Here is a 14,755-nt window from a genome sequence, read left to right on the forward strand (position 1 = left end):
ATAAAGTATTCATGGAGACCCCACGGGCAGCTGCCCACTAAGGTCCCACAACGCGCGTAAAGTGCGCTGAAATGGAAACGGAGGCTTCCGAGCAACCGCCAAGAAGACTGTCTGATGGTCACATGTATCCAACAGCCCAGCATATGCTGGGACCCCGGCTATTTAGTACGGGAGCATCGTACAGAAGAGGGAAGAAAAACTTTGTCAAATAGACTAAGATCTCTGAAGAGAGAGTCGGCGAGCCCTTACAACCTTCAAAGAGGGACGAAAACACTGGGGTTAGATTTATAGGAAAAACGGACATCCCCTCTGGAAGAAACGACCGCTGAGTCTGAAGCTCAGCCGGGGGAGTTGCCAATAGAGTACTCCCTGAAAGAGAGCCCGAACTTACGGCCGGCAGGCTGATCTCTTTTGGAAGAAAACCGAAAGGGCAGAGACCTAGATTTCAGGTCAATGTATTTTGAAGCGCAGCCGAGCAAAACTTCCCAGAGAAACCAAAGATGACGGCTGAATGGTAACTGAAAGAAGGGGAAAACCCTTGTTATCCTCACTATGCCCTATAAAGTTTTCCAAAAGTGGCAAAAGCGAGAAGAGGTAACAGACTTCTGAAATCGGGGCCCAGTAGGCCTAACCGAACTAGGAAACTCCTCCCTTCTGAGGTCTGGTGAACAGTCACACGGTTAAACGAAACCAGTTTAAGATGAACAAAGAAAAGGACCCTGTTGAAGTAGACAGTCTAGTCGAGGTAGGAGCCAAGGCTCCTGTACTGACAACAGGTGTAGCTGTATCTTCAAGTCATGCGCGGCCCAACCGGAGCCACCGAGAGGACTAGCGCGCATATTCCCATCCTGTGTTACCGAAGTGAGGTAGGAATAAACAAAGGAGGCAGGATAGAAAAACCCGAAACTCCAAGGAGCCCTGAGGGTATCCTCGGCTACTACCGCTAGAGCTCACGTCCGAGAGGAGTAAAGGGATAAAGAGTCAGACCGAACGCCCTGAGGTCGATCCGAAATCTCCGCCAACAGCGGACCAGCTGAGAAAACTCCGGGAAATGAACCCTCACCCGGGAGTCTGACCTGGCGGCTTGACCTAGAAAGAAGATTGTTGTCCTTCGCTCAGAGGGGAGTGTAGGCGACCACTCATTGCGTCGCAACCTGACTTAAGAAATAGAGTACCTGGTGGCAAGGAAGGAAAAATCCTCTGACGGACCGTGTTGAGAAAAGTCTACGAGGAGCATAAAGTGGATCAGTGTCGAACGAGAAGCTCCTGGATCCTCTGGAAATTCAGAAGCCACCTAATGTACAGAGTTGGATTGTAGCAGTAGATTGTCCCATTAGGGAACAAACCTCCCTTCCTGCCCTTGAAAGATAGTTATTCTGTGATCTTCCTGAACCCTGTGGGAGCGGAAGAGAGACCGAAAGGAAAGGACCGACAGTGAAAATGAGAATCCTGTAATGCGAATCTGAGAAAAGCCCGATGAGGAAACCCAACGGAAATCAGTAAACAGGCATCCCTGAAGACAAGGGACGCGTAAAACCCCCTTTTTGTCTGTTTAAAACTAGCAATCACAGACTGAAAGGATTCTAAGGACAGAATAGGCGTGGCCGAGCCATCTGGCTTCGGAACGTGAAAAGAAAACAAAGGCCTGAGAACTGTCCCGATTCAAATGATATGTGAAAAACAGGGATCAACACCCTTTGCGGTTAGAAGCATATGGAGCGCCGCCTGTATTATGACTCTCTTGTCCTTGTAAATCGGCCGACCCATGCCGAAGGACTCCTGAGACGCTGTACTCCAAAATCTAATCTGTAACCGCGCAAGCCTTCTCAGTTCTCCCCGTAGGACCACCGACCTGCGCCTACCCTGGGACCCTCCAGGTGGTAGGAAGGTCTAACCTGTAGTGGGTGTATAGGATGACCTAAAATCAGACTGGACCGAGGATGCTGAGCCTCTGCTTCAGCCTGTTACCCTGAGATCCCCTGGCGACGGAGATATCGCCCGTGTGGAGTGGAAGCCTGAAAGGGCACGGAAAGATCTAAAGGAAAGACCGGTAAAGGTCCGTCTTGGAGCTGAGGCAGTAGTAGGAGAAAGAAAAGTGGACTTACCTCCAATGGTTCAAGAAATCCTGCAGAAAGTTTCTTTCCCTGAACCATCTGCCCCGTAGGATCTCATGTTCACCTGTCACTGTCGCAGCCCCAGCGGTCTTTGGGTTAAGACAGCCCAAGCGAAAATGCAGGTTCCGAGTCTGCAGACCTCAAAAGAACATAAAATCAGAATCCTGATTCTGATCTGTCCCAAAGTATCAATTGATCCTGATATCTGATCCTGTAACCTAGAGGACAATTGTTCCACAACCTACCTGCTCCGGACAAGGTAGAACCCCGCTGCCGTATATGTGTCTTTGATGGATACCTGAGCAATGTTGCCTCAGGAAAATGGCAGCTTGTTGGACCGGTGATACATTGAGGGGTATACCTGGAGAGGTTCTGATGCCATTTCCTTCCGTCTGCAGGGAAAGGATAAGAAAACCAACATTGTTTGATATCTGAAACTTTTTATTCGGGTTCTGCAGGCCGCCTACCGGAGCCTGCCTAGCCCATCCGAAACTGGACCATTTCGTCATTGGCGTCGAACCCTGATGGACTTGACGTGTCCGCCTCCCTTACCTGCAGTATCAAGACGAACTGCTGTATAATGCACCTGGATATTCTGAGACACAGGTTCAGACTGCACCGAAACCAGACATCCTCCGTATCCTGGACATCTCTCGCCTCCTCCCAGAGAGGCCTTTCCACCGCTGAGTCGTGTAACATGGAAGGCTATCAAGGTTCATTTAGAAACCTGGAGAGGGGAAATGACGTACAAGGTCTCTGGTTAACAGTGACATTACCTGTATAATCTGGGCTGTTCAAACAGGGGTGTCCTGCAGGTGCGTGGAGGGCTAAGAGATGGCTCCACCGCATACTTCACACCTAAGAGGGAATTCTTTTTGACTATCCCAGGTGAGACAAACGAAAGGAGAAAAGGTGGGTTAAATAAACCGAGCCCTATGTAAGGTCTGCACTATGGCCCTCATTCCGAGTTGATCGGTCGCAAGGCGAATTTAGCAGAGTTACACACGCTAAGCCGCCGCCTACTGGGAGTGAATCTTAGCTTCTTAAAATTGCGACCGATGTATTCGCAATATTGCGATTACTAACTACTTAGCAGTTTCTGAGTAGCTCCAGACTTACTCTGCCTGTGCGATCATTTCAGTGCTTGTCGTTCCTGGTTGACGTCACAAACACACCCAGCGTTCGCCCAGGCACTCCCACCGTTTCTCCGGCCACTCCTGCGTTTTTTCCGGAAACGGTAGCGTTTTCAGCCACACGCCCCTGAAACGCCGTGTTTCCGCCCAGTAACACCCATTTCCTGTCAATCACATTACGATCGCCGGAGCGAAGAAAAAGCCGTGAGTAAAAATACTTTCTTCATAGTAAAGTTACTTGGCGCAGTCGCAGTGCGAACTTTGCGCATGCGTACTAAGCGGATTTTCACTGCGATGCGATGAAAAAGAACGAGCGAACAACTCGGAATGAGGGCCTATAACGTGTAGTGACCGACACGATTTAAATACATTTTCTGGAGCAGCGGAGACCTGAACCAGTAGCGCTGCGCTGTGGGAGAAGAGTCCTAGCCACTAGGCTATAAGAGCTCCCTTTAAAGTTTTTTTTTTTTTTGGGGGGGATTCAAACCCTGGTCCCCCTGTTCAGATACCCGCTACTAGCGTACTGAGCCGCAGCGCTATTTGTGCCTTAAAGTATCTGTTGTGGTACTTGAACCCAGGCCTCTGTGGTTGGGTGTTTAGGGGATTAGTGTGCTGAGCCACACGGTCTCATATATACACATTCCCCAATTACCAATATCATTAGTACCCAGTGACACCAAGGAATAATAAAGGGAATGCAACCCCCAGATGTTTTCGGTATTTTATTCTTATAAAACATTGTGGAAGTGGTTTTACCCCCTATATATATGGTATTGTATGCATATACATACACCCATACATATATATATATATATATATATATATATACACACACACACACACATACATATATGTATCACACACACAGTGAACCCAACAGGGTAGATAAATACTGTCTATGTGAAATACTGTAGGGTAATTAAATATTGCAAACCAGATTTTAATCATTAATGAGCTGAGCCCCAGCTCCTGTTTGATCTACAGCCTCTATGAAATTCCTGGCTGAGGACTCCCCTGCAGGGAGGAATGTAGCCAAAGTGAGGTAAAATAAATATGTCCGCCTCTCCCTGCACAGAGAAAACTAACCTTCCCCTAAGATAGGTTCTGCTGCCTGACCCTGAGCGCTGGGAACCGCCGCCGGGAGCCCGCTGTAAGCTTCACCCCCACCGTTACCTCCTTGCAGCGGCCCAGGGAGCCGAGGACCTGTAATCTGTGCTGTTGCGGCCTGGGGTCCGGAGAGCGGAAGTGCTCCGGAGAGCGGAGGTGCTCCGGAGAGCGGAGGCGCAGTAGCGGCCGTGTACACGCTGCTGCAGCGGCCGGGGAGCGGAAGTGCTGTAGCGGCCGGGGAGCGGAAGTGCTGTAGCGGCCGGGGGGCGGAGAGCGCTGAGCCCGCCGTACAGAGCGGGAGTTAGCTCCGCCCCCCCGCTTCGGCGCCAAATTTAAAATGAAAACCCGCTGTTGTGCAGAGTAAGCGGGAAGCGCCCTGTATCTCCCCGCCGCCTGTATGCTGCGGCCGGGGAGCGGAGAGCGCCAAGCCCGCCGTACGGAGCGGGAGTTAGCTCCGCCCCCTTTGATTAATATCAGCATTTAGTGTGTTGAGCCACAGCGGCTCTTTTGTCTACAAAATATATAAGAACAATGCTATTGTATATAGAGATGAGCGCCTGAAATTTTTCGGGTTTTGTGTTTTGGTTTTGGGTTCGGTTCCGCGGCCGTGTTTAGGGTTCGAACGCGTTTTGGCAAAACCTCACCGAATTTTTTTTGTCGGATTCGGGTGTGTTTTGGATTCGGGTGTTTTTTTCAAAAAACACTAAAAAACAGCTTAAATCATAGAATTTGGGGGTCATTTTGATCCCAAAGTATTATTAACCTCAAAAACCATAATTTACACTCATTTTCAGTCTATTCTGAATACCTCACACCTCACAATATTATTTTTAGTCCTAAAATTTGCACCGAGGTCGCTGTGTGAGTAAGATAAGCGACCCTAGTGGCCGACACAAACACCGGGCCCATCTAGGAGTGGCACTGCAGTGTCACGCAGGATGTCCCTTCCAAAAAACCCTCCCCAAACAGCACATGACGCAAAGAAAAAAAGAGGCGCAATGAGGTAGCTGTGTGAGTAAAATTAGCGACCCTAGTGGCCGACACAAACACCGGGCCCATCTAGGAGTGGCACTGCAGTGTCACGCAGGATGTCCCTTCCAAAAAACCCTCCCCAAACAGCACATGACGCAAAGAAAAAAAGAGGCGCAATGAGGTAGCTGTGTGAGTAAGATTAGCGACCCTAGTGGCCGACACAAACACCGGGCCCATCTAGGAGTGGCACTGCAGTGTCACGCAGGATGGCCCTTCCAAAAAACCCTCCCCAAACAGCACATGACGCAAAGAAAAAAAGAGGCGCAATGAGGTAGCTGTGTGAGTAAGATTAGCGACCCTAGTGGCCGACACAAACACCGGGCCCATCTAGGAGTGGCACTGCAGTGTCACGCAGGATGTCCCTTCCAAAAAACCCTCCCCAAACAGCACATGACGCAAAGAAAAAAAGAGGCGCAATGAGGTAGCTGTGTGAGTAAGATTAGCGACCCTAGTGGCCGACACAAACACCGGGCCCATCTAGGAGTGGCACTGCAGTGTCACGCAGGATGTTACTTCCAAAAAACCCTCCCCAAACAGCACATGACGCAAAGAAAAAAAGAGGCGCAATGAGGTAGCTGACTGTGTGAGTAAGATTAGCGACCCTAGTGGCCGACACAAACACCGGGCCCATCTAGGAGTGGCACTGCAGTGTCACGCAGGATGTCCCTTCCAAAAAACCCTCCCCAATCAGCACATGATGCAAAGAAAAAGAAAAGAAAAAAGAGGTGCAAGATGGAATTGTCCTTGGGCCCTCCCACCCACCCTTATGTTGTATAAACAAAACAGGACATGCACACTTTAACCAACCCATCATTTCAGTGACAGGGTCTGCCACATGACTGTGACTGATATGACGGGTTGGTTTGGACCCCCCCCAAAAAAGAAGCAATTAATCTCTCCTTGCACAAACTGGCTCTACAGAGGCAAGATGTCCACCTCATCTTCACCCTCCGATATATCACCGTGTACATCCCCCTCCTCACAGATTATCAATTCGTCCCCACTGGAATCCACCATCTCAGCTCCCTGTGTACTTTGTGGAGGCAATTGCTGCTGGTCAATGTCTCCGCGGAGGAATTGATTATAATTCATTTTAATGAACATCATCTTCTCCACATTTTCTGGATGTAACCTCGTACGCCGATTGCTGACAAGGTGAGCTCGGCACTAAACACTCTTTCGGAGTACACACTTGTGGGAGGGCAACTTAGGTAGAATAAAGCCAGTTTGTGCAAGGGCCTCCAAATTGCCTCTTTTTCCTGCCAGTATAAGTACGGACTGTGTGACGTGCCTACTTGGATGCGGTCACTCATATAATCCTCCACCATTCTATCAATGTTGAGAGAATCATATGCAGTGACAGTAGACGACATGTCCGTAATCGTTGTCAGGTCCTTCAGTCCGGACCAGATGTCAGCATCAGCAGTCGCTCCAGACTGCCCTGCATCACCGCCAGCGGGTGGGCTCGGAATTCTGAGCCTTTTCATCGCACCCCCAGTTGCGGGAGAATGTGAAGGAGGAGATGTTGACAGGTCGCGTTCCGCTTGACTTGACAATTTTGTCACCAGCAGGTCTTTCAACCCCAGCAGACCTGTGTCTGCCGGAAAGAGAGATCCAAGGTAGGCTTTAAATCTAGGATCGAGCACGGTGGCCAAAATGTAGTGCTCTGATTTCAACAGATTGACCACCCGTGAATCCTTGTTAAGCGAATTAAGGGCTGCATCCACAAGTCCCACATGCCTAGCGGAATCGCTCCCTTTTAGCTCCTTCTTCAATGCCTCCAGCTTCTTCTGCAAAAGCCTGATGAGGGGAATGACCTGACTCAGGCTGGCAGTGTCTGAACTGACTTCACGTGTGGCAAGTTCAAAGGGCATCAGAACCTTGCACAACGTTGAAATCATTCTCCACTGCACTTGAGACAGGTGCATTCCACCTCCTATATCGTGCTCAATTGTATAGGCTTGAATGGCCTTTTGCTGCTCCTCCAACCTCTGAAGCATATAGAGGGTTGAATTCCACCTCGTTACCACTTCTTGCTTCAGATGATGGCAGGGCAGGTTCAGTAGTTTTTGGTGGTGCTCCAGTCTTCTGTACGTGGTGCCTGTACGCCGAAAGTGTCCCGCAATTTTTCTGGCCACCGACAGCATCTCTTGCACGCCCCTGTCGTTTTTTAAAAAATTCTGCACCACCAAATTCAAGGTATGTGCAAAACATGGGACGTGCTGGAATTTGCCCATATTTAATGCACACACAATATTGCTGGCGTTGTCCGATGCCACAAATCCACAGGAGAGTCCAATTGGGGTAAGCCATTCCGCGATGATCTTCCTCAGTTGCCGTAAGAGGTTTTCAGCTGTGTGCGTATTCTGGAAAGCGGTGATACAAAGCGTAGCCTGCCTAGGAAAGAGTTGGCGTTTGCGAGATGCTGCTACTGGTGCCGCCGCTGCTGTTCTTGCGGCGGGAGTCCATACATCTACCCAGTGGGCTGTCACAGTCATATAGTCCTGACCCTGCCCTGCTCCACTTGTCCACATGTCCGTGGTTAAGTGGACATTGGGTACAACTGCATTTTTTAGGACACTGGTGAGTCTTTTTCTGACGTCCGTGTACATTCTCGGTATCGCCTGCCTAGAGAAGTGGAACCTAGATGGTATTTGGTAACGGGGGCACACTGCCTCAATAAATTGTCTAGTTCCCTGTGAACTAACGGCGGATACCGGACGCACGTCTAACACCAACATAGTTGTCAAGGCCTCAGTTATCCGCTTTGCAGTAGGATGACTGCTGTGATATTTCATCTTCCTCGCAAAGGACTGTTGAATAGTCAATTGCTTACTGGAAGTAGTACAAGTGGGCTTACGACTTCCCCTCTGGGATGACCATCGACTCCCAGCGGCAACAACAGCAGCGCCAGCAGCAGTAGGCGTTACACGCAAGGATGCATCGGAGGAATCCCAGGCAGGAGAGGACTCGTCAGAATTGCCAGTGACATGGCCTGCAGGACTATTGGCATTCCTGGGGAAGGAGGAAATTGACACTGAGGGAGTTGGTGGGGTGGTTTGCGTGAGCTTGGTTACAAGAGGAAGGGATTTACTGGTCAGTGGACTGCTTCCGCTGTCACCCAAAGTTTTTGAACTTGTCACTGACTTATTATGAATGCGCTGCAGGTGACGTATAAGGGAGGATGTTCCGAGGTGGTTAACGTCCTTACCCCTACTTATTACAGCTTGACAAAGGGAACACACGGCTTGACACCTGTTGTCCGCATTTCTGGTGAAATACCTCCACACCGAAGAGCTGATTTTTTTGGTATTTTCACCTGGCATGTCAACGCCCATATTCCTCCCACGGACAACAGGTGTCTCCCCGGGTGCCTGACTTAAACAAACCACCTCACCATCAGAATCCTCCTGGTCAATTTCCTCCCCAGCGCCAGCAACACCCATATCCTCCTCATCCTGGTGTACTTCAACACTGACATCTTCAATCTGACTATCAGGAACTGGACTGCGGGTGCTCCTTCCAGCACTTGCAGGGGGCGTGCAAATGGTGGAAGGCGCATGCTCTTCACGTCCAGTGTTGGGAAGGTCAGGCATCGCAACCGACACAATTGGACTCTCCTTGTGGATTTGGGATTTCGAAGAATGCACAGTTCTTTGCTGTGCTGCTTTTGCCAGCTTGAGTCTTTTCATTTTTCTAGCGAGAGGCTGAGTGCTTCCATCCTCATGTGAAGCTGAACCACTAGCCATGAACATAGGCCAGGGCCTCAGCCGTTCCTTGCCACTCCGTGTGGTAAATGGCATATTGGCAAGTTTACGCTTCTCCTCCGACAATTTTATTTTAGGTTTTGGAGTCCTTTTTTTTCTGATATTTGGTGTTTTGGATTTGACATGCTCTGTACTATGACATTGGGCATCGGCCTTGGCAGACGACGTTGCTGGCATTTCATCGTCTCGGCCATGACTAGTGGCAGCAGCTTCAGCACGAGGTGGAAGTGGATCTTGATCTTTCCCTAATTTTGGAACCTCAACATTTTTGTTCTCCATATTTTAATAGGCACAACTAAAAGGCACCTCAGGTAAACAATGGAGATGGATACTAGTATACAATTATGGACTGCCTGCCGACTGCAGACACAGAGGTAGCCACAGCCGTGAACTACCGTACTGTACTGTGTCTGCAGCTAATATAGACTGGTTGATAAAGAGAAGATGTCTATGTAACTATGTATGTATAAAGAAGACTGAAAAAAATCCACGGTTAGGTGGTATACAATTATGGACGGACTGCCTGCCGAGTGCAGACACAGAGGTAGCCACAGCCGTGAACTACCGTACTGTACTGTGTCTGCAGCTAATATAGACTGGTTGATAAAGAGAAGATGTCTATGTAACTATGTATGTATAAAGAAGAATGAAAAAAATCCACGGTTAGGTGGTATTACAATTATGGACGGACTGCCTGCCGAGTGCAGAGACACAGAGGTAGCCACAGCCGTGAACTACCGTACTGTGTCTGCTGCGACTGGATGATAAATGATATAAAAAATATATATATATCACTACTGCAGCCGGACAGGTATATATTATATATTATATAATGACGGACCTGCTGGACACTGTCTGTCAGCAGAATGAGTTTTATTTTTATAGAATAAAAAAAAAAAAAACACACAAGTGAAGTCACACGACGAGTGTTTAACTTTTTCAGGCAATCACAATATAAGTATACTACTAACTATACTGGTGGTCAGTGTGGTCAGGTCACTGGTCAGTCACACTGGCAGTGGCACTCCTGCAGCAAAAGTGTGCACTGTTTAATTCTAATATAATATGTACTCCTGGCTCCTGCTATAACCTATAACTGGCACTGCAGTAGTGCTCCCCAGTCTCCTCCACAATTATAAGCTGTGTGAGCTGAGCAGTCAGACAGATATATAATATATATAGATGATGCAGCACACTGGCCTGAGCCTGAGCAGTGCACACAGATATGGTATGTGACTGACTGAGTCACTGTGTGTATCGCTTTTTTCAGGCAGAGAACGGATATATTAAATAAACTGCACTGTGTGTCTGGTGGTCACTCACTATATAATATATTATGTACTCCTGGCTCCTGCTATAACCTATAACTTGCACTGCAGTAGTGCTCCCCAGTCTCCCCCACAATTATAAGCTGTGTGAGCTGAGCAGTCAGACAGATATATATAATATTATATATAGATAATAGATGATGCAGCACACTGGCCTGAGCCTGAGCAGTGCACACAGATATGGTATGTGACTGACTGAGTCACTGTGTGTATCGCTTTTTTCAGGCAGAGAACGGATATATTAAATAAACTGCACTGTGTGTCTGGTGGTCACTCACTATATAATATATTATGTACTCCTGGCTCCTGCTATAACCTATAACTGGCACTGCAGTAGTGCTCCCCAGTCTCCCCCGCAATTATAAGCTGTGTGAGCTGAGCAGTCAGACAGATATATATAATATTATATATAGATAATAGATGATGCAGCACACTGGCCTGAGCCTGAGCAGTGCACACAGATATGGTATGTGACTGACTGAGTCACTGTGTGTATCGCTTTTTTCAGGCAGAGAACGGATATATTAAATAAACTGCACTGTGTGTCTGGTGGTCACTCACTATATAATATATTATGTACTCCTGGCTCCTGCTATAACCTATAACTGGCACTGCAGTAGTGCTCCCCAGTCTCCCCCACAATTATAAGCTGTGTGAGCTGAGCAGTCAGACAGATATATATAATATTATATATAGATAATAGATGATGCAGCACACTGGCCTGAGCCTGAGCAGTGCACACAGATATGGTATGTGACTGAGTCACTGTGTGCTGTGTATCGCTTTTTTCAGGCAGAGAACGGATTATAAAGTAAACTGCACTGTCCTCACTAGTAAACTCTCTCCACTCAGTCTCTACACTTCTACAGTAACAGTACTCCTCCTAGTCAGCTCCAGTAAATCTCTCTCAGTCTCTTATAATCTAAATGGAGAGGACGCCAGCCACGTCCTCTCCCTATCAATCTCAATGCACGTGTGAAAATGGCAGCGACGCGCGGCTCCTTATATAGAATCCGAGTCTCGCGATAGAATCCGAGCCTCGCGAGAATCCGACAGCGTCATGATGACGTTCGGGCGCGCTCGGGTTAACCGAGCAAGGCGGGAAGATCCGAGTCGCTCGGACCCGTGAAAAAAAACATGAAGTTCTGGCGGGTTCGGATTCAGAGAAACCGAACCCGCTCATCTCTAATTGTATATGGGACATGCACACATAGCCTTTTCCACAGATACTCTTTTACTGTGTAAAATACAAAGTGCGCCAGCATGGCAGCGGTGAGTATAAGAGAGGACACCGCTGCGTGCGGCGTGTGTCAGAGCCGCTCCGCCAGAGCGCTAAATCTAAAAAAGGGGCCGGACACCGCTGCGTGCGGCGCGTGTCGGGGCCGTTCTGTCGAGCAGTGACGACGCCTGACGGAACTACAGGACGGTGAGTACAATCTCCCCCCTCCTCCAAACTGATTTATATTTTATACTGTCAGTTTTAGTGGTATTATGTGGTGGTTGGACGGCTCCCCTATACTCCCCAGTCATAGACAGGCTGGGGGGGCAGCCTGTCTATGACTGGGGAGTATAGGGGAGCCGTCCAACCACCACATAATACCACTAAAACTGACAGTATAAAGTATAAATCAGTTTGGAGGAGGGGGGAGATTGTACTCACCGTCCTGTAGTTCCGTCAGGCGTCGTCACTGCTCGACAGAACGGCCCCGACACGCGCCGCACGCAGCGGTGTCCGGCCCCTTTTTTAGATTTAGCGCTCTGGTGGAGCGGCTCCGACACACGCCGCACGCAGCGGTGTCCTCTCTTATACTCACCGCTGCCATGCTGCCGGAATCTTCTGCTGGATGGAGTGGTCCCGACACGCGCCGCACGCAGCGGTGTCCACCAACTCAGGAGAGCTCAGTGTCTCCCTCAGCCGGGGCCCATCCCGAGCCGCACGCAGCTGCGATGGGACCCCGCCGGCAGCTCCCGCGGTGCAGAATGGCAGTGGCAGAGCTGCCAGTCTGTGTGTGTGTGAAAGAAAAATAAAATAATAAAGAAAAAATTCTTCAGCTAAACCCAAGTGAACCAGCTCCCTTGGGCACTAAACTAAGACTGGCTTGGAGGTAAGATAGTAGGGGAGGAGCTAGCCACAGTGTGAGAATTTTAAAGTGCCAGCTCCCAATCACTACCTACTATTTCCCCATTGTAACTACGCTCCAGTGGCCCCTAGTGGATGAAGGAGAAACAAGATATAAGGCTGTATAGGCAGAGGCATGGTACTTAGAAGAAGTATTGGGGTCTTCTTTCTGAGAGGGGAAGGTGTTACAAAGAAGAACACACAGTTAGCCCCCCATCATACATACTCTCCCCCAGGACCAAGTTACATGCTGAGTCTTCGTTGCCCCTCAGTCTTCAGTCTGATAGGTACTGACAGCCATTATATCTTTTACAAATTTTGAGAAATATGCAGTTTGTCAGGTGAGTCATTAAGTCCAGATGGCGCCTGAGTGTAGGGACATTACTTACATAAAAAATGTTACACATATATTTCTTTCCTCTCAACAGCAAATTACCATACGTTGTGAGTGACAAGAACAGACGGCTGCTGTTCCAAGTAACACTGAGAAATAAAAGGGAGAATGCATATAACACAAAACTGAAAGCTGTCTTCTCTGAGAATCTGTTCTTTGCATCATCGTCCTCTTCTGTGAGTATGTGTTTGTTTCATGTTGTGCATTTTTGGAACCTCAGTAGACGTTTTATGGTGCAAACGCCAACTACATAGGCCACCATTCTAAGAATTCTGCCTCTGTTGTTGCTTCAGAATTAATAGACTGCATTGTCATGTTTCCCAGGTAAGCTCATACATTCCACTGCTTCACTTAGTGCAGGCAGCAGGGATTATTATTATTACCAGTTATTTATATAGCACACACATATTCCGCAGCGCTTTATAGAGAATATTTTGCCCATTCACATCAGTCCCTGCCACAGTGGAGCTTACAATCTATATTCCCTATCACATATATGCACAGACATATTCACGCTAGGGTTAATTTTAGTGGGAGCCAATTGACCTACCAGTATATTTTTGGATTGTGGGAGGAAACCCACGCAAGTTAGGGCCATGGTGGGAATTAAACCCATGACCTCAGTGCTGTGAGGCAGTAATGCTAACCATTACACCAGGCATGTCCAAACTGCAGCCCTCCAGTTGTTGTGAAACTACATATCCCAGCATGCCCTAACACAGTTTTGCGGTCAGTGAATGCTAAAGCTGTATCAGGGCATGCTGGGATGTGTAGTTTCTCAACAGCTGGAGGGCCGCAGTTTGGACATGCCTGCATTACACCATCCGTGCTGCCCTGGGATCAGGAGGTTATCTGTGGTTTGGGAAAAGGCCCCATACCTTCCAATGAACCTGATTTTTGTGTGACATTACAGGTTAGTGGGTCACTGAAGGGGCGGGGTTTCTGTATATAGGTGGGCATAGTGGGGTGGATTTAGGTGGATAAGGGCTGAATCTTTTTAGTACTGACTTGGTGTTTGGTAATGTTGGGAGAAACTGCAAAGCCTCCATCCCTGTTCTACTGCACCTGCCTGGCTTTGGGTAGTGACAGACAAGCACTTAAAGCGGGTGTGGTTCATTAGGTCGACATGCATCGGGCTGACCATTAAAGATCGACATGCATTAGGTCGACAAGGTCATTAGGTCAACATGGAAACAAGGTCAACATTAGGTCAACAAGGTCGACATGGATAAGGGTCGACATGAGTTTTTTTAACTGTCTTTTTTTTTTAAGTGACGGGGTTGACATGAGGTTTTTTTTTTTTTCAAAAAGTGTTGGGGAACCTCGCTTTGCTCACCATGCTTCGGGCAAGGTGCCTCGCTCCGCTACCGCTGCGCTTGGCACAGGTTACCCCGTTCCCAATTGTAGTCCACGTGAATCGTTTTAAGTATGAAAAAGGTTAAAAAAAAAAAAAAATTCTGAAGAACTCATGTCAACCTTTTTGCATGTCAACCTAATGACCATGTCGAGCTAATGCATGTCGACCTTCAGTGGTCGACCCAATGTATGTCGACCTTATGCTTGTCAACCTAACGACCGCCATCCCTTAGAGCACCTGTGCATTTCACTGCAGTTAACCCCTGAAATTCATGTATGAAAACACCAATGTGTCACTACACTCAGCCCTATCTATCTGTGTGGCTGGAAGCAGCCACTCCTTCTCCTGTAGATGATAGGAGACAGCGGGGTGTTGCCAGAAATGTGGCCAAAACGTCAAAAATC

At 48.3% G+C, this 14,755-nt stretch overlaps 1 protein-coding gene across 1 annotated transcript in view; it reads left to right on the forward strand.

Annotated features, from left to right (window-relative positions):
* ITGA2 (integrin subunit alpha 2) overlaps positions 1-14,755 on the forward strand; it is a 280,739-nt gene that overhangs the window by 202,435 nt on the left and 63,549 nt on the right. Inside the window, exon 20 of the mRNA XM_063961900.1 lies at positions 13,029-13,170. Coding sequence (XP_063817970.1) covers positions 13,029-13,170 — 142 coding nt within the window. The remainder of the gene's footprint in view (positions 1-13,028; positions 13,171-14,755) is intronic.

This window comes from Pseudophryne corroboree, chromosome 1, assembly GCF_028390025.1.
Source record: "Pseudophryne corroboree isolate aPseCor3 chromosome 1, aPseCor3.hap2, whole genome shotgun sequence".
NCBI classification, from domain to species: Eukaryota; Metazoa; Chordata; class Amphibia; order Anura; family Myobatrachidae; genus Pseudophryne; species Pseudophryne corroboree.